Source organism: Argentina silus, assembly GCF_951799395.1.
Source record: "Argentina silus genome assembly, chromosome: 2".
Lineage (NCBI taxonomy): Eukaryota > Metazoa > Chordata > Actinopteri > Argentiniformes > Argentinidae > Argentina > Argentina silus.
The window spans coordinates 34,560,477-34,580,330 of NC_139656.1; the positions used below are offsets into that span (position 1 = coordinate 34,560,477).

Here is a 19,854-nt window from a genome sequence, read left to right on the forward strand (position 1 = left end):
TGAAACATATATTTCCTAATCTCTCACATCTTGCATCTTCTACAGAGCTGTCTCCCCCTTCTGCTTCCTTATCAGTGAGCTTTCTTCAGTAAGTCCAACTGTTGTTCTTCCTCATTGTTCTTATGAAACCCTGATTTTAGGCAGGGGAGGTCCTACTGAGACAGGTCCTACTGAGACAGGTCCTACTGAGACAGGTCCTACTGAGACAGGTCCTTCTGAGACAAAGGTCTCTTTTAAAGAAGAGCCCTGCTTACAAACATGAAACAAAATGTACATTCAAATTACAAACATAATACAATTCATTAATAACATATCAATTAAGAAGTCAAACTTCCTTTTCTAGTTCATACTGGGATACAGAGAAGTGTATAAAAATACAATGACATTCTACTCTCTGATTCAAATGATCTTATTCCTGCACTAACAGCAATACATTTACACAATATAATCAATTAAAACATTTCCATTCCTCTCCATCTCTCCCTTTCTCTTTCTTCAACATTGAAGTATGGAAATGAAGTTCACTGTTGACTTAATTAGAAAAATGATAAACAGTGCCATGTCATCCATAGTGGCCTCTGCAGTCATTGACCCCCATGTCACTCCTCTGCGCCAAGACCATTATCTACCCCCAGAGGCCCACCTGTGGTATCTACCTGTGGTATCTACCCCCCAGAGGCCCACCTGTGGTATCTACCTGTGGTATCTACCCCCAGAGGCCCACCTGTGGTATCTACCTGTGGTATCTACCCCCCAGAGGCCCACCTGTGGTATCTACCTGTGGTATCTACCCCCCAGAGGCCCACCTGTGGTATCTACCTGTGGTATCTACCCCCCAGAAGCCCACCTGTGGTATCTACCCCCCAGAGGCCCATCTGTAGTTACCCCCCAGAGACCCACCTGTGGTATTTACCCCCCAGATTCATAATGTTCACAAAACCCTTAATTAACAAAGCTGAAGAAATCATTTTCAGTGGTCCCCAAAAGCTTATTTATGTCACTTGAATATATCTCAAAGACAGAACTATCCCGCTAAACTTCCTCAACTACCAATAATTAGAATAGTTTTTAGCCAGCTGAGCAAGAACACAACGTTTCTTCAGGAACTTCCTTTTCTAGTTTATATTGGGATACAGAGAAGTGTAGAACAATACAATGACGTTGTACTTGCAAGCTCGCCTCTTTGAGAACAGAGTACATCGTAATACGTAGAAACTGGGGATCTGATATAGTTCTAACCCTAACCCCCGCCAAAAACACAACCAAATATATGCATCTGTAAACCCACATCAATTTATTGAGAAAGATGATTTCGCTCTCCCTCTTCTCTCTCTCTCTCTCCCTCTTCTCTCTCTCTCTCTCCCTCTCCTCTGTCTCTCTCCCTCTTCTCTCTCTCTCTCTCCCTCTCCTCTGTCTCTCTCCCTCTTCTCTCTCTCTCTCTCCCTCTCCTCTGTCTCTCTCCCTCTTCTCTCTCTCTCTCTCTCTCTCTCTCTCTCTCTCTCTCTCTCCTCTCTCCTTCCCTCTTCTCTCTCTCTCTGTTTCTGAATGAGTGTATATATGGAATATAAGATGTGAAAATAAGTGAAGCTGTACGTTGCTGTTCGTTTACCCTCCACGTGGAGCAGTGAAGAGCGACGTCCATTTCCGGAGCGGAAGGTTGACCTTTGAACCCGGCAGCGCTGCTCGTTCCTTTCCTGTTTCGGCTTCAGACAGAGACACACACAGGTACCTTCTCGCCCTTTTCTTATCCGAAATAATCCACTTTGCCGTCCTCTATTTGGTGCACATTATCATTTCATTTGTATTACTGAACGAGTTTCGTTGAGAGAAATGTACTATTTGTTGGAAATAAGCGCCAGAAGTTGGTGGATTTGACCCCGTTTTGTGTCGTCTGGCAGCATCACTTGTAATGGACGCCGGGCCTGAAGGCTCGCGAGCTCCCGCACGCAGGAGATGGGAGACATTTATCAATTGCACTAGCAGGTTCACGTGTTATTGTGACATTATAAATATCCACGTCAATGTGCGTTCCTGCTGCGTGGTTTTGTGCGACTTGGGGTATTTTGTTGCTAACTGCGTACGTTTCCCAAGCCATGGACATATGCTAGCTAGTAGCTAAGTAGGATACGGCGTGTGTCTCTTCTCCTGTGTCTACCCCGACACGACACTCGCTGTTACCTGGCTGAGCAGAGAAATAACATGTATTACACACGATCTAATGCTTGCAAACATAGCTAAGGATGTTAGCGATCCCAGTTGTAGTCGATCGGCAAGGGAGGCCATGTGATGGTGTCTCTCTAGGCTGGCTGGCTAGTTCACCCAGGGTGGATGAGACTGGTGATGGCCAGTTTCCAAAGTTGACTACATTGTGTACTGTAGATTTCTTTATGCAACGTTGCAAAAGAGAGAATTGTAGATATTGCGTTGATGTCTAGGAAGCTAGGCTTCCAGCCGTCTGCATGTCAAGCATGGCTGTATGGATGCTGATATCACATGCTGTGACTGAGTATCTGCTGCATTAGCGATCGCTAATGGGGATCCGAAGAAACTAAAACTGTCGTAACGAAGAACCGGCCCTCATTCTCTCTCTCTCCCCAGCTATGGCACCTCGTAAGGGTAAGGAAAAGAAGGAAGAGCAGGTGATCAGCCTGGGACCTCAGGTTGCGGAGGGGGAGAACGTCTTTGGCGTCTGCCACATCTTCGCTTCCTTCAACGACACCTTCGTTCACGTCACTGACCTCTCCGGCAAGTAAGTACGGACACATCTTTCCTTCCTTCCTTCCCTCCTCTAGTGGAGTGAGCTGGACAGGCCCGTAGTTGAAAATTCAGCTTTAATTTGACTGTAAATGCAGTTTAGCTGACGCTTTTATCCAAAGCGGCTTACATCGCAGTGAGTACATGCATGTTTCAGTAAAGATGGTCCCAGTGGGAATCAAACCCACAACCTAAGCGTTGTTAGCGCCATGATCTACCAACTGAGCCACAGAGCACCACGCTAACGATGGTTATCTCCTTGTCATGTAGAATGTTATACTGAACGTTACTCTGCAGCTCATCCAGAACGCTGCCGCTCGTCTGCTGTTCAAGTTCCCCAAATTCTCCCATGTCACCCCCCTCCTCCGCACCCTCCACTAGCTCCCGGTAGCAGCTCGCATCAGATTCACGACCCTGGTGCTCGCCTACCGGGCGGCAAAGGGAACAGCCCCTCCCTACTTGCAAGCAATGGCCAGACCCCAAACCCCCCCTGCCCGATCACTCTGCTCTTCCACCTCGGCTGTCCCGAGTCCCCCCGGCAGGCACACGCTGCCCCTCATACCCCTGCTGCATGTCCAGCTGCTCTAGTTAGAATGTTCCTGTCAGAGAGGCATGCCTGATTATAAAGTGCGTTTATGGTGCAACATGAACAATGTCCTTCGTGTGGATAGATTCTTGTCTTTACATACTTGTGATTTCTGTCTCTAACCATGAGTCTAACCCCCTCTGCCCTCCCTCCCTCCCTCTTCTGCCCCCCTCCTAGGGAGACTATCTGCCGAGTGACGGGCGGTATGAAGGTGAAGGCAGACAGGGACGAGTCCTCTCCCTATGCCGCCATGCTGGCAGCCCAGGACGTTGCCCAGCGATGCAAGGAGCTGGGCATCACGGCGCTGCACATCAAGCTCAGGGCCACCGGGGGCAACAGGTGAGCTGGTGGGCCCGACGCACGCGGGCGCATGTGTGTTTAGATACGCGCCGTCTAGCAGCCGCTGGTGTCCGGAGGCTCTGAACCGGGCTCGTGGTGAGGTGTCACTGTCTGTGGCGTCCATACGGGAGGTCCTCGGTTCAAACCCCCGTCGGTTGCACAGGCTCTCCCTACTGATGCTCCCAGGAGCGCCTCTGAAGCTGTTGGTTCAACTGAACTGGTGACGGCCGTTTCCTCACCTGGCCTGGGGCAGGACCGGGTTCTGATGCTGATGGCTGTATTCCAGAATAACGTTACGCAATTAAGTTGTGAAATTGGACCATTTGTGCTTCAGTATCTTGTTTCTAAACTGTTTCTCCTGCTAGCTGCTGCTGTCTAGTGGCCCATGCACACGGAGACCGTACTGTTTAGAAGTGCAATCAATCAATCAGTCTGTGTGTGTGTTTTGTGGGCGGCCAGATTTGAGTGTTTGAAGTTAGGCGGTTAGTTTTCTTTTGTTTTGGTGCCTCCAGTGCAGCAGTTCTGACCCGTCTGTTTGTCTTCCAGAACCAAGACCCCAGGACCCGGAGCCCAGTCCGCCCTGCGGGCTCTCGCCCGTTCCGGCATGAAAATTGGACGCATCGGTAAGACTGAGCCCAGACACACACACACACACACACACTCTCTCGCACCCTTTCTGACTGGAGGGTCTTATCTGAAGGGATATGCTGACTCCTCTACCCTCCACCCCAAAGCGTGCACTTATTTGTAGTAAAGCGTTTGACTGGTTTGTGTACGGGGCTGTGGAGTTCCCGCCGTAGTTCTTAGATCTTCTGAATCCACAAGGGAGCGTGAACAAGTCCACACTTCAAAGAACCACGACACCGCTTCGTGCATTTTCCATTCTCTGGTCTTCCCCTGATGTGTGTACTACTGGTCCACTCCCCTGTATGGATTTAAAAGGACAGGACTGGTGTAAGTGATGGGTGGAGACTCTCTCTCGTCCATGCTTACGCCATCCTGATGCTGTGGGATTAGTGAGGGAGGGAATGAGAAGGGTAGAGCAGGGGCCTCTGACCGGACCATGGAGTGCTGAGCTCAACAAAATGGTTTTTAAATTGTACTGTACCTTTAGAGTTCCTGGGAGACTCCTGGCGGCCTGACTCTCTGTCCTGGCTCTCTGGCCTGGCTCCAGGCACTACAACAGCAGTGACCCTAGTTGACCACCTTTCTCTAGTCTTGTGATACTCCTGAACATGTTGGTTCATTTAGTTAGACTGGTGGTCAGACTACGTTTGGCTCGTAACAGACTCTGGCGCTCAGCCCTGACTGATGATTTCTAGACACGTTAAATGTTTGCGTCTCTAAATGCGATGTGGTTTTTGTGATGTCATGCGTCTCAAGGCTGGTTTTCCTGAAACAGATTAAGCCCTAGACTGTGTGTCAAATGGAGAATCCTTGTAAAAGAGGTTTTGTTTAAGACTAGGTTTAATCTGTCTGTGAAACCACCCCGAAATGTGATGCCTGCACATCCATCTCTTGTTCTGTCGCTGACTCGTTCTCACTCTCCCTGACCCCCCTCCCCCCCTTCTCTCTTTCTCTGACCCCCCCCCCCCTTCTCTCTTTCTCTGACCCCCCCCCCTTCTCTCTTTCTCTGACCCCCCCCCCCCCTTCTCTCTTTCTTTGACCCCCCCCTTCTCGTTCTCCCCCTCCAGAGGATGTCACCCCTATTCCATCAGACAGCACCCGCAGAAAGGGCGGTCGTCGTGGGCGTCGTCTGTAAATGTGCTATTTTTGAGTTTTTCTCTCAATAAAAGGTTAATTCCAACATCAGCCTGCGTCTGTTTTTCAAATTGTACGTTGTTTTTTTTGTTTTGGTTGAGGTGAGCTGGGGGGCGCTTGGTGGCGTAGCACACTAATGCGCTTACCACGTAATCGCAAGGTTCCTGGTTCGGTTCCGACCCTCGACATATCTTGCATGTCATCCCTCCTCTCTCTCCCATCCTTCCTGTCAATCTCTACTGTCTCTATCCCAATAAGCAGAAATGCCCTAAAAACCTATTTAAAAAGAGAGAGGTGAGGTGTAATCAGATGTATTGTTTTGATTGTTTCACCACTAGATGGGGCTACGTCGTTTTATTCCAGTCTTCACTTGTAAGGATGGGAAACGCCTAGTAGGTTGCCCCCAACCCCCCGTTGACATTTAAAACGGTTAGAGGTGGTTTGATTCAGCTGCTGGGAAAACATCGGTCTTCTCAGATAAGCCTCCTAAACGGGAAGTGAACTGAACCAAAACCCTGAGCAGAAGTTGTTTCAGTTTTTCCTCCTGATGAACTGTAATGGAGTAGACAGCCTACGCAGGTCAGGTTTCTGAGATTAGATTCTACTTCGTCAGAATTGTACTGACAATGAAATGTAGTTTGGTATACAGATTGTAGACTGCATGGTATTACAGTATGAGGTATTACAGTAGGAGGTATTACAGTATTACAGTATGAGGTATTACAGTATGAGGTATTACAGTATTACAGTATGAGGTATTACAGTATTACAGTATGAGGTATTACAGTATTACAGTATGAGGTATTACAGTATTACAGTATGAGGTATTACAGTATGAGGTATTACAGTATTACAGTATGAGGTATTACAGTATGAGGTATTACAGTATGAGGTATTACAGTATAAGGTATTACAGTATGAGGTATTACAGTATGAGGTATTACAGTATTACAGTATGAGGTATTACAGTATTACAGTATGAGGTATTACAGTATTACAGTATGAGGTATTACAGTATGAGGTATTACAGTATTACAGTATGAGGTATTACAGTATTACAGTATGAGGTATTACAGTATTACAGTATGAGGTATTACAGTATGAGGTATTACAGTATGAGGTATTACAGTATTACAGTATAAGGTATTACAGTATGAGGTATTACAGTAGGAGGTATTACAGTAGGAGGTATTACAGTAGGAGGTATTACAGTAGGAGGTATTACAGTAGGAGGTATTACAGTAGGAGGTATTACAGTATGAGGTATTACAGTAGGAGGTATTACAGTATTACAGTATAAGATATTACAGTATGAGGTATTACAGTAGGAGGTATTACAGTAGGAGGTATTACAGTAGGAGGTATTACAGTATTACAGTATAAGGTATTACAGTAGGAGGTATTACAGTAGGAGGTATTACAGTATGAGGTATTACAGTATGAGGTATTACAGTATTACAGTATGAGGTATTACAGTAGGAGGTATTACAGTAGGAGGTATTACAGTATGAGGTATTACAGTAGGAGGTATTACAGTATTACAGTATGAGGTATTACAGTAGGAGGTATTACAGTAGGAGGTATTACAGTAGGAGGTATTACAGTATAAGGTATTACAGGTATTACAGTATAAGGTATTACAGTATGAGGTATTACAGTATGAGGTATTACAGTATGAGGTATTACAGTATGAGGTATTACAGTGGGTATAAATAAATGACTATAATAAGTGAATATACATGAGATGAATATCAATGATATGTATGGTTGAACAACGGCAACAGGTCTTGAGGTCTGTACATATATACACTCACCGGCCACTTTATTAGGTACACCTGTTCAACTGCTCGGTAACGCAAATATCTTATCAGCCAATCACATGGCAGCAACTCAATGCATTTAGGCATGTAGACCTGGTCAAGACGACCTGCTGAAGTTCAAACCGAGCATCAGAATGGGGAAGAAAGGTGATTTAAATGACTTTGAACGTGGCATGGTTGTTGATGCCAGACGGGCTGGTCTGAGTATTTCAGAAACTGCTGATCTACTGGGATTTTCACGCACAACCATCCCTAGGGTTTACAGAGAATGGTCCGAAAAAGAGAAAATATCCAGTGAGCAGCAGTTCTCTGGGCGAAAATGCCTTGTTGATGCCAGAGGTCAGAGGAGAATGGCCAGACTGGTTCAAGATGATAGAAAGGCAACAGTCTCAAATAACCACTCATTACAACCAAGATATGCAGAAGACCATCTCTGAACGCACAACACGTCGAACCTTGAAGCAGATGGGCTACAAAAGGGGGTCCACCCCAATACTAGCAAGGTGTACCTAATAAAGTGGCCGGTGAGTGTACGTCAGATGTAGAAATAGAGACCAATATAATAAATATACTGTGTAAACAAGCAGTAGTGCAAAAAGCTAAATTGAAGTCCTGAGTGGGCAGCCAGTAGAGGTATGGGGAGCAGCCAGTAGAGGTGTGGGGGAGCAGCCAGTAGGGGTGTGGGGGGAGCAGCCAGTAGAGGTGTGGGGGGAGCAGCCAGTAGAGGTATGGGGGGAGCAGCCAGTAGAGGTATGGGGAGCAGCCAGTAGAGGTATGGGGGGAGCAGCCAGTAGAGGTGTGGGGGAGCAGCCAGTAGAGGTGTGGGGGGAGCAGCCAGTAGAGGTGAGGGGGGAGCAGCCAGTAGAGGTGTTGGGGGGAGCAGCCAGTAGAGGTGTGGGGGGAGCAGCCAGTAGAGGTGAGGGGGGAGCAGCCAGTAGAGGTGTGGGGGGAGCAGCCAGTAGAGGTGTGGGGGGAGCAGCCAGTAGAGGTGTGGGGGGAGCAGCCAGTAGAGGTGTTGGGGGGAGCAGCCAGTAGAGGTGTGGGGGGAGCAGCCAGTAGAGGTGTGGGGGGAGCAGCCAGTAGAGGTATGGGGGGAGCAGCCAGTAGAGGTGTGGGGGGAGCAGCCAGTAGAGGTGTGGGGGGAGCAGCCAGTAGAGGTGTGGGGGGAGCAGCCAGTAGAGGTGTGGGGGGAGCAGCCAGTAGAGGTGTGGGGGGAGCAGCCAGTAGAGGTATGGGGAGCAGCCAGTAGAGGTGTGGGGGAGCAGCCAGTAGAGGTGAGGGGGGAGCAGCCAGTAGAGGTGTGGGGGGAGCAGCCAGTAGAGGTGTGGGGGGAGCAGCCAGTAGAGGTATGGGGAGCAGCCAGTAGAGGTGTGGGGGAGCAGCCAGTAGAGGTGAGGGGGGAGCAGCCAGTAGAGGTGTGGGGGGAGCAGCCAGTAGAGGTGTGGGGGGAGCAGCCAGTAGAGGTGTGGGGGGAGGGCACCCTGATACTGGGAGTCATAGTCAGGCAAAAGCATGTTTTACACCAACAAATGTTGCTTCACAACCAAAGAAAAGCTCAGCAATACAAACAATATGATCAAACATCAAACCATAGACCCCCAGGAGTAAGCCAAGAAAAAAAAACTCCCCAGAGGGGAGAAAAATACAGGGCACAGTGGCAAGGAAAAACTCCCTGGGAGGAAGAAACCTTTAGAGGAACCAGACTCCAGGGGGACTCTGGCTGATCAGGTGCTGAACAGTAAACTCATGTGGTGTTGTGCAACAGTTGAGGGGTCCCTGGTGAAGGGCAGCTTCCTGGTGGGACCAGGATATTGGGTGGAGCAGACTCAGGAACTGGAGTCTAGTTTTGAGATGAGCAGAAAGAGGACAATACAATATTAGAGGCTGTTGCAAAGTGATATATTAAACAGTAGGAGAGGATCAGCATAAAGGGGGGGGCAGCAGCATGATCTGAGATGCCCGGTGCCAGCATCGTGACCATCCCAGCCTGTACGGTGCCGGGCCGTACACCTGCACTGGGAGGGGCTACAGCAGAGGTCCCAACCAACCCAAACCCGCTCACCGCAAGAGCCCCCACCCACCTTTGAACGGGAAGGAGGAACCGAGACCGGCCCAGCAGACCCAGCGCAGAGTACGATCATGTTCATCTGTAAATCCCCCAGGAGGAAACATTTTCAGTCATTTGTTTTTCCCACAGAATGGCCTAACCCTTTGTTTTGGAGACTGATTATGGGTTTAAGTTATTCCTGACTTCTCCCCACACAGACAATGTTAGCGCTTTGCGTGTCTAGAAAAGTTCTATGTAAATGCAATCAATTGTTATTATTTGAATGATAGTGTTCTTGTTTTGTAGTTTACATCATTCAAAAGTAATTCTAGGAAATTGTCTTCCTGGGTGCTTACCAGAAGTGGTAGCACGAGGGGAATACCGGCAGAGAATTAGAAAGTTGTTTTGATACCTTAACCTTCTGGTCAGACAGGGACATGAAACACTCCACAACAAAGGCTCTATGTGTTGGCTGAGAGAGCAGTGTCTTATTAGAAGTTCAGGGCCGTGTTTTGATAGTCTGCCAAACATAAGACCTGTTACATTTTATGAACATTGTTAGAAGTTCCAGCTAGTCATCCATTCACCAAAGGCAGTTATCACATTAACAAAGCCACTGATTTCAGTTGAGTTCTAGTTCACGAACACACTGAGCTTCTCAGTTCTCCATTATGTTCAGAATAATCTCTCCCTAGGAACTGATGATGCTGACAGAGACAACCAATCAGAAATTCAAAAACCAGACAAAAAAAAGCCCAACCTGGTGTTCCTTTGAATCAGGGGTTTTCCTCTTTAACTTTCACTTCCCCTCTCTCTCCCTGTCCACTTTAAAGCCAGTGTGTCTGAGTGAATCTGTCAGTCTTCAGCCTTCCAAACCAAGGTCCCACAGTAGCACAGTTCTAACATTTAAAGGTCCAGGATGCCTGAGACACAAACTCAGCCTCTTATAGGAGCTCCCAGCCAGACGTCCATTGATGTGGGGACTCCTCCAGTCGTAGGGTAAGGGATGTTAACTCATTCAGCGCCAAGGGGGAATAAAGTCGCCCAAATGGTCAACATTCTAGAGCGCCACGGGTGGCTTTATTCACCAGAAATGCATAAATGATGTTGCTTCGTTTTGTAGCCAATCAAAGTGTTGTTGCTTGGTAAACATCACATAGAACACTTGGAACACTCTAGGTGGTGAGTGTTCTGGAACTCTTTGGCAGTTGGTGGGTTAAACCTCCTGTAGGTAACAGACTAAGATAATCTGACACCAGCATAACTGCAACACTGTGATCATCTGTCTAGATTAGAATAGTTTATGATTGTTTTCACAAGTTATTCTCCTCCAGAATAAGGAGGAAGGGTGTGTATTACCTTCTGCTTACTAGTGTACAGTACCAGTCAAAAGTTTGGACACACCTTGCCAAGAGTGTGCAAAGCCGTCATCAAAGCAAAAGGTGGCTACTTTGAAGAATCTAAAATATAAACTATATTCTGGTTTGTTTAACACTTTTTTGTTTACTACATAATTCCATACGTGTTCCTTCATAGTTTTGATGTCTTCAATATGAATCTACAATGTAGAAAATAATAAAAAATAAAGAAAAACCATTGAATGAGAAGGTGTGTCCAAACTTTTGACTGGTACTGTACCAATAAATAAATAAGAAACAGTCTTGAAGAGTACTTTTTAAAATCTGGTTACAATAGTTTTGTTGGTATAAACAATGGTATCTAAATCTAAAGGTCAAATTCCTACTCCTCACTTTGAATCCGATGTCCAGATTGGTGTGTGAAGGCTCAAACAGGTGTCACTATGGGAAGTTGGTTGACTTTAGAGATGTTTCAGATTCACCGGAGCAAGACGTTTTGCTCACTAGTGATTCCGACGGCACAGAGGCTGCTGGGTGAATTGTCGGGCTTTATGCTATCTCTGCCAGTAGTTGCCCCACTATTTGGTGGCTATGCCAAATCGCGGAGTGTATCTTTAAAACAACGAATACAGGAATGTATCTAAGAAAAGGAGGCAGTTCTGACCGTGTGCGTGTGTGTTTGTGTGCGTGTGTGTGTGTGTGCGTGCGTGTGCGTGCGTGCGTGCGTGTGTGTGTGTGCATGTGTGCATGTGTGCGTGTGTGTGTGTGTGTGTGCGTGCGTGTGTGCGTGCGTGCGTGTGTGTGTGCGTGTGTGTGTAGGGGGTCTTCCTCCAGGGCCTATAAGGTGGCAGGCTTCACCCTGCTGGCGTGCCTGCTTATCGCGGGCCAGGCCCTGACCGCCTACTTCGTCCTGGGTCAGAGGTCAGACATCAAGGCCCTGGAGGAGCAGAGTGACTCCCTGAAGAAGGAGCTGACCAGAGGAGGCAAAGGTGGCGCAGGTGAGACAGCTGTCCTGCCCCTCCCCTCTCCTGCCCCCTCCCATCCCCTCCCCTGCCCCCCCCCCCTTCCCCATGTTCCTGTGTAAATGTGAGTTAATGAATGTGTTATAAATGGATATAACCTGTTATGACTACATGTTCCTGTGTTCAGCTGCTGTCCCCATTCAGATGCACGTGCCCATGAACATGCAGGAGATGGTTGATTACGTCTCTGACGAGGTAACCTGGGTGTTCTATTCCCTGTAATACGGTAACCTGGGTGTTCTATTACCTGTAATACGGTAACCTGGGTGTTCTATTCCCTGTAATACGGTAACCTGGGTGTTCTATTCCCTGTAATACGGTAACCTGGGTGTTCTATTACCTGTAATACGGTAACCTGGGTGTTCTATTACCTGTAATACGGTAACCTGGGTGTTCTATTACCTGTAATACGGTAACCTGGTTGTTCTATTACCTGTAATACGGTAACCTGGTCTATTACCTGTAATACGGTAATCTGGTCTATTACCTGTAATACGGTAATCTGGTTGTTCTATTCCCTGTAATACGGTAACCTGGTTGTTCTATTACCTGTAATACGGTAACCTGGTCTATTACCTGTAATACGGTAACCTGGTTGTTCTATTACCTGTAATATGGTAACCTGGTTGTTCTATTACCTGTAATACGGTAAACTGATTGTTCTATTGCCTGTAATACGGTAACCTGGTTGTTCTATTATCTGTAATACGGTAACCTGGGTGTTCTATTATCTGTAATACGGTAACCTATAATGTTTTCTGTTTCCGTAGCTATGATCATGATGCTTAAAATACTACTGCCAGTTTGTTGTTCCTGTCTCAAATTAATGTTTCTGTCTGTCTGTCTCTGTCTGTCTGTCTGTCTGTCTGTTTCCTGTCTGTCTGTCTGTGTGTGTGTCTGTCTGTCTCTGTTTCCTGTTTTAGGGGACTTCTACCCATCTGCCCCAGGAAGGTATGAACAACATTTAGCATGGTTCTCCTACTATCTGTCTCACTTCTCTCTCTCCCAACCTGTATAACCCCCCCAGCCAGCCTGTATAACCCCCCCCCCCTCCAACCAGCCTGTATAACCCCCCTCCCCAGCCAGCCTGTATAACCCCTCCAGCCAGCCTGTATAACCCCCCCCCCCCTCCAGCCAGCCTGTATAACCCCCCCCTCCAGCCAGCCTGTATAACCCCTCCAGCCAGCCTGTATAACCCCCCCCCCCCCTCCAGCCAGCCTGTATAACCCCCCTCCCCAGCCAGCCTGTATAACCCCCCCCCCCCTCCAGCCAGCCTGTATAACCCCCCTCCCCAGCCAGCCTGTATAACCCCCCCCTCCAGCCAGCCTGTATAACCCCCTCCCTCCCTCCCCAGGGCCCGGCTCTGCCACCAAGTGCCAGCTTGAGGCCGCAGGCCTGAAGCCGGTCCACCTGCCCCGGTACCTGCCCCAGTGTGACGACCAGGGGAACTACCGCGCCCAGCAGTGCCTGGGGGGCGGGGGGGTGTGCTGGTGTGTGGACCCCAGCGGACAGCCCATCCCCGGCTCCATTAACCAAGGCCCCGCTCACTGTCACCGTGCCAACCCTGGTGAGACAACTGCTCTGATGTCACTCTGGGTTCACTATGATGTCACTCTGGGTTCACTATGATGTCACTCTGGTTCACTCTGGGTTTGTCCTGGTAATAATAATAATAATAATAATAATAATACCTCCTGTGAAGCCTGACATTGAACCACCTTATTGGGACTGAAAGGATGTGTGTCCTTAAGATTATGTACCTGAAAAAGCAAGGTTAATTACACTATTTAAGGTTAAAATAGTAATAGTGCAGGTTCTTTGGGATGATTAGGGTTAGGGTTAGGGTTAGGTTAGGTTAGGTTAGGGTTAGGGTTAGGGTCAGGGTTAGGGTTAGGGTTGGGGTTAGGGTTGCAGGTTCTGTATAACCTGTAATGAGGGTTAGGGTTAGGGTTCTGTATAACCTGTAATGAGGGTTAGAGTTAGGGTTGGGGTTAGGGTCAGGGTTCTGTATAACGTGTAATGACTACATGGGTCAGGGTTGGGGTTAAGGTTAGGTTCAGGGTTAGGGTTATGGTTAGGGTTCTGTATAACCTGTAATGACTACATGTTCCCGTGTAAATGTGAGTTAATGAATGTGTTATAAATGGTTATGACCTGTAATGACTACATGTTATAAATGGTTATAACCTGTAATGACTACATGTTATAAATGGTTATAACCTGTAATGACTACATGTTCCTGTGTTCAGCTGCTGTCCCCATTCAGATGCACGTGCCCATGAACATGCAGGAGATGGTTGATTACGTCTCTGACGAGGTAACCTGGGTGTTCTATTCCCTGTAATACGGTAACCTGGGTGTTCTATTACCTGTAATACGGTAACCTGGTTGTTCTATTACCTTTAATACGGTAACCTGGGTGTTCTATTACCTGTAATACTGTAAACTGGTCTATTACCTGTAATACGGTAACCTGGTCTATTATCTGTAATACGGTAACCTGGTCTATTGCCTGTAATACGGTAACCTGGTTGTTTTATTACCTGTAATACGGTAACCTGGTTGTTCTATTATCTGTAATATGGTAACCTGGTCTATTGCCTGTAATATGGTAACCTGGTTGTTCTATTACCTGTAATACAGTAACCTGGTTGTTCTATTACCTGTAATACAGTAACCTGGTTGTTCTATTATCTGTAATACAGTAACCTGGTTGTTCTATTATCTGTAATACGGTAACCTATAATGTTTTCTGTTTCCGTAGCTATGATCATGATGCTTAAAATACTACTGCCAGTTTGTTGTTCCTGTCTCAAATTAATGTTTCTGTCTGTCTCTGTCTGTCTGTCTCTGTCTGTCTGTCTCTGTCTGTCTGTGTGTCTGTCTGTCTGTTTCCTGTTTGTCTGTCTGTCTGTTTCCTGTCTGTCTGTCTGTGTGTGTGTCTGTCTGTCTCTGTTTCCTGTTTTAGGGGACTTCTACCCATCTGCCCCAGGAAGGTATGAACAACATTTAGCATGGTTCTCCTACTATCTGTCTCACTCCGTGTGTATGTGTTATTAATCTATGATGAGTGTGTGTGTGTTATTAATCTATGATGAGTGTGTGTGTGTTATTAATCTATGATGAGTGCGTGTATGTTATTAAAGCCAGTGCCTTCTCTCTCAGGGACAGGGAGAGTCAACTCCTTTGCTGATGTGATGCAGCCCACCGGTGAGTAAAAGACCCTGTGGTGGAACATTTCAGTCCAGAACGTTCTTCACTTCCATCTTCCTTCGCTCATTCCCCTCCCTCCACAGATCTGACAGGGTGGGAGGGTGTTAGTGGCCCGGTAACACAGCTGACTGGTGCTGTGGCTTAGACCAACCCTTGTGGGCTCAGATCTGTGGAGGGGGGGGGGGTGGGAGAGGACTACTCTCTGGAATTAGATGAGGAAGAGATACCCTGTGGAGAAGTGAGCTCGTAAAAACAGGAAGTGGTCCTCCACGCCTGGCTTCTCTGTGATTGACTCTGTCACTGAACTTCCTTTTCTCACTTCCTACATGAATCACTTGGGGCCGGTTTCCCGGACATAGAAACCCTAACCTTAACCCTAACCCTAACCTTAACCCTGGACTAAATAACATGTTCAATAGAAAATCTCTGTTGAAGGTCCATTTTAATCTAGGATGAGCCTTAATCTGTGTCCAGGAAACCAGCTCCCCTGATTTAATCTCACATGTCACATGCCACAGGTGATGATACTATGAGAAATGATGACTGTGATGTTATGAGAAAGCTAATCTAACCTCATCTAATAAAGATGGGGGTGACACTGCTGTTGAGTGACCATAATGTCAAATGTCACATGAAACAAAGGAAAAATATTTTGTGAAGTCAGAGTGAGAGAAAGTTTTAATTTGACCTGTGAACTGAACCAGAGCCCGACGGCACAGCAACCAGATGATGAAGCCTCACATGTCACTCACAGTCACATGTACAGTAATGATACACATGCAGTACTGCAGGGGAGGCTGGTGGAGGTAGAAATCGGAGGACGGGCTCATTGTAATGCCTGGAACGGAACGAGGCGCTACCATTCCTCATCCCATACCATGCGTTACAATGAGAACTCCGTCCTCCGATTTCTACCTCCACCAGCCTCCTGTGATACAGCAATGTCCCTTCTACCTACATCTGCATGACGTACGGGTCAGTTTAACACCTGGCTGTTCTGTTCAAGGTGATGGAAGGTGTGTTTGAGTGCTGGTTATGCCGCTTTCCACGCTGACTTTGATTGGTCTGTTTTTCAGATGACTAACCAATGAGCAGCGAGGACTTCAGTGGAGTCAAGTTCCCCTACGGATTGCTCCTGTCCCCTATGAAGCACAGAAGCAGACGTATCACAGTCTGTTCTGAATCATCTAACACAGCGTTGAAACATAACAAGCACAGCTAGCCTAGTAGAGACTTAGGGTTTGAAAGCTAACAACTTCTCTTTTGTTGTATCTCCATATCGGGTTAAATGTTTATTTAACTATATAGTTTAAACATTAAAAGTCTATTTAACTACTTTATACTTCTCTAAAGCTTTGGTATGTAACTAATAAAGGTTTGGTATTTGGTTCTCTTCTGCTGTGTGCTGACGTTAACTCTGTTGATTATTTGACAACTGTGAAGATGAACTACACTGGAACCTGTCATCCTAGCTCAGGGGTGGCCAACCAGTCAGAGACTATGAGCCAAAAAAATTGCCATGGCTACTGCAAAGAGCCACATAGTGCGCACGCACGCACGCGCACACGCACACACACACACACACACACACACACACACACACACCTTGCAATTAAATAACTTTTTCATAATTATAATGTTCCCCCCCCTCCCTATAAATGTAATAAAAATGGCTCAACACTACAATAACAATGAGAAAATAATTTATTCTCTGAGCAACAATATTTTTTTCTTGCCATGTATCAGTTTTTGATTCAGTGGGACTTTTGGCAAATCTTGCCTTCAACAATCCTCCTCAAATCTGGCTTGTAGTCGGTTGTGGCCACTCGAAGTAGTTCCTTCACGTGTGTGTCAGTTAGAACAGATCGATGCTTCGACTTCACTAGATTCAGGGTTGAAAAAACCGACTCACACACGTAAGTTGAGCCAAACATTGACAGTAGTCTGAGCGCAGCCCTTTTGACATTGGGGTATTTCTCCATCGGCACATTTTTCCAGAACTCAATGGCTCCTTCCCTCAGAACAGACTTCAGTCTGTCATCCTCAGACAGTTCGATCATCTCCAGCTGAGAAGTTGCTTCGTCTGTGACTAACGGGGCTTTCAAACAGTCCGCCTCCGCAGTGAAAGGGTCAATCAGGAATGCAATCTGCGGCCTTCTCAGCTGTAGATCTTGGAATCTGGCTACGAAACCATCTTCAAGGTTTTCGAGCAATGTTGCATACCGTGCTGTGCTCCTTTTCAGGACGTCAGCTGCGTGCCCACTTGCGTTTAACACAGAAGGGAAATGCATTAGTTCCCCCCGTTGAAGCTGAGTCTTGAACAGCTTGAGTTGGTTGACAAACGCAAATACACTTTGCACCAGGTCAGGCAGTATCTTTAACTTCCCCTGTAGATCCAGGTTCAGTCTGTCCAGATACAAGTTAATGTAAGATGTAATGTGTATTCCATTTTTTATTTTTATTTTATTATTATTTATGTTTTTAAATAGAAAATCATTTTTAAAAAGAAGAGCCGCACATTAATGAGCAAAGAGCCGCATGCGGCTCGCGAGCCGCGTGTTGGCCACCCCTGTCCTAGCTGATAAAATACACCCTGGTCTAGCATCTATACATCTATGCTGCACAACCTTGGTCTAGCATCTATACATCTATGCTGCACAACCTTGGTCTAGCATCTATACATCTATGCTGCACAACCTTGGTCTAGCATCTATACATCTATGCTGCACAACCTTGGTCTAGCATCTATACATCTATGCTGCATTGCCTCATGATGACTGTGTTGTAGATGACTGTGTAGTTAGTTACTGTGTTGTAGATGACTGTGTAGTTAGTTACTGTGTTGTAGATGCCTGTGTAGTTAGTTACTGTGTTGTAGATGCCTGTGTAGTTAGTTACTGTGTTGTAGATGACTGTAGTTATAGTTACTGTCTGTTATGTCTTGTGCAGTTCTATCAAATTACATTTGACATTTTAGTCATTTAGCAGACACTGTTATCCGAAGCGACCAGTACATTAGTCAGAGTGAGTGAACCAACTATCCATGAGTCATCGTCAGTAAAACCTTCCAGAAGAACGAGCGCCATCAGCAGTCATAGTGCTGGAGAAAGGAAGATTATTATTATTTTATTTTTTTGTTCAACTTGAATCAACAAGGCAACAACAATTGCGATAGTGTGGAAGGTTTGTTGTGAGAGCTGGGGGAGGCTTAGGGACTCCAAAACCACACACAACTGTCAAAGTACATCACAGCATCCATGGATACAATTCTTTATTTTTTCTACGGTATTTTCCAGTTCCAGTAGAACAGAAGTCAGATCAGTACAGTACAGCACTGCACAGGACAGGACCATATATGGGCATGCAACTTACAGTCCAACAGTGGCACCAAACATTGAAAAAAACACCACTGCAAAATAAACACAGTTTAGAACATATTTAGAACATATTTAGAACGTATACAAAGCAAACCGATGCAAAACAACAAACCGACACACAAACAAAGCAACGGAAAACACATCAAAACATGTTGATAACATAACTGATTACAGCAGACATGCAGAAGAGGAAGACCAACCACAACATGTCATACATGGATTGTTTCACTGTTCCTGGCAGGTGTTTAAATAAAGCTTTGAGAGCGGCAGCGACTACCATGGCAACGACAGTGTCAGTCAGAGTGGAGAGGAGAGGATCAGCGTCTCCACCTGTATTGGCAGCATGTCCCTAAACTCTCCAACTCCTGTCAGTCAGTCAGTCAGTCAGTCAGTCAGCCAATCAGTCAGCCAGTCAGCCAGTCAGTCAGTCAGTCAGTCAGTCCTGCATGGCAGCTGGGAGACTCTGAGTCTGTTGATTTTTATTAGCATCATCTCTATACAGACAACCGTCTACACCAGGGGAGGCTGGTGGAGGTAGAAATGGGAGGACGGGCTCATTGTAATGCATGGAATGGAATGAGGAACGGTACATGTGTTTGATACCATTCCACAGTTATTCCATTAATCCAATGAATCCTCCGATTTCTACCTCCACCAGCCTCCCCTGACCGTCACCACCCCGACAGTCATGTGACAGGCCTGGGCCAAGGAGGCGGCAGACTGGATCGAAACAGAGTTTGAAATACTTCCATGCTAGGTGACTTAGCTAGCTAGCTTAGCGTAGTGTGTTGGCAAGGGATTTCACACGAGATGATTCCTATTGGTACCGCTGTGTCAGGTAGATAAGATCAACTGGACATCAGGTATTCTACCTGGGTGTGGTGGGTTAGGGTTGGATGGACCACAGCTAGTGCTGCTGCCAGGACCCTGGGATGTAAAGTGCTGTTGTAATAGGTCGCCTCTAGAGGTCGCTGTGTACCGCTCTCAATACAGACTGTAGTAATGACGATGTTCATTCAGGAAATACTACAGAGAGAGAGAGAGAGAGAGAGAGAGAGAGAGAGAGAGAGAGAGAGAGAGAGAGAGAGAGAGAAGCAAGGAGAGAGAGAGAGAGAGAGAGAGAGAGAGAAGCAAGGAGAGAGAGAGAGAGAGAGAGAGAGAGAGAGAGAGAGAGAGAGAGAGAGAGAGAGAGAGAGAGAGACAGAGACAGAGAGAGAGAGAGAGAGACTACTGTCCTTATAGGAGCAGTTCAGCAGGAGCTCAAAGCCAGAATACGGGACCGGTAGCTGACCTGCTAGCTAACTGGCGTGTGGGTAGAGATACTGTTTGAGTACATGAATATACATCATATATGTTATAGATATCATCCTACAGGGGTATGCAGCAGATTGTTACCAGTCAAGGTTCTATAGGGTCATTCTGGGGACAGGATTGATGGAAGACCAAGATCAAACAGGAAGATGACCTGAACAGAACAGAACAAACCCATTTAAAGTGGCCACATAAATCCCACACACCGTACCATCAATCCCTCTCCCTTATTGCATAAAATACAAAAAAACAAAACAATCTTTCCA

General features: G+C 46.6%; 3 protein-coding genes across 3 annotated transcripts in view; 2 read left to right on the forward strand and 1 right to left on the reverse strand.

Moving 5' to 3' along the window:
* The first annotated feature begins 1,645 nt into the window (after positions 1-1,645).
* On the forward strand, positions 1,646-5,486 carry rps14 (ribosomal protein S14). Its single transcript, XM_083696871.1, has 5 exons — positions 1,646-1,725; positions 2,599-2,749; positions 3,518-3,679; positions 4,226-4,302; positions 5,374-5,486. The coding sequence occupies exons 2-5, from the start codon at positions 2,601-2,603 to the stop codon at positions 5,439-5,441; spliced, it is 456 nt and encodes a 151-aa protein (XP_083552997.1). The 5' UTR covers positions 1,646-1,725; positions 2,599-2,600; the 3' UTR covers positions 5,442-5,486.
* Positions 5,487-10,126: 4,640 nt separating this feature from the next.
* cd74b (CD74 molecule, major histocompatibility complex, class II invariant chain b) lies at positions 10,127-16,295 on the forward strand. Its single transcript, XM_083696778.1, has 9 exons — positions 10,127-10,306; positions 11,485-11,663; positions 11,815-11,882; positions 12,611-12,638; positions 13,042-13,254; positions 13,937-14,004; positions 14,656-14,683; positions 14,853-14,897; positions 15,977-16,295. The coding sequence occupies exons 1-9, from the start codon at positions 10,227-10,229 to the stop codon at positions 15,982-15,984; spliced, it is 717 nt and encodes a 238-aa protein (XP_083552904.1). The 5' UTR covers positions 10,127-10,226; the 3' UTR covers positions 15,985-16,295.
* A 1,861-nt stretch (positions 16,296-18,156) lies between these two features.
* Positions 18,157-19,854, reverse strand: part of LOC310823953 (SLC35A4 upstream microprotein) — a 4,191-nt gene continuing 2,493 nt past the window's right edge. The window contains exon 3 of the mRNA XM_083696895.1: positions 18,157-19,854. This exon is cut by the window's right edge and continues 438 nt beyond it. The gene's annotated coding sequence lies outside the window, so the exon portion shown is untranslated.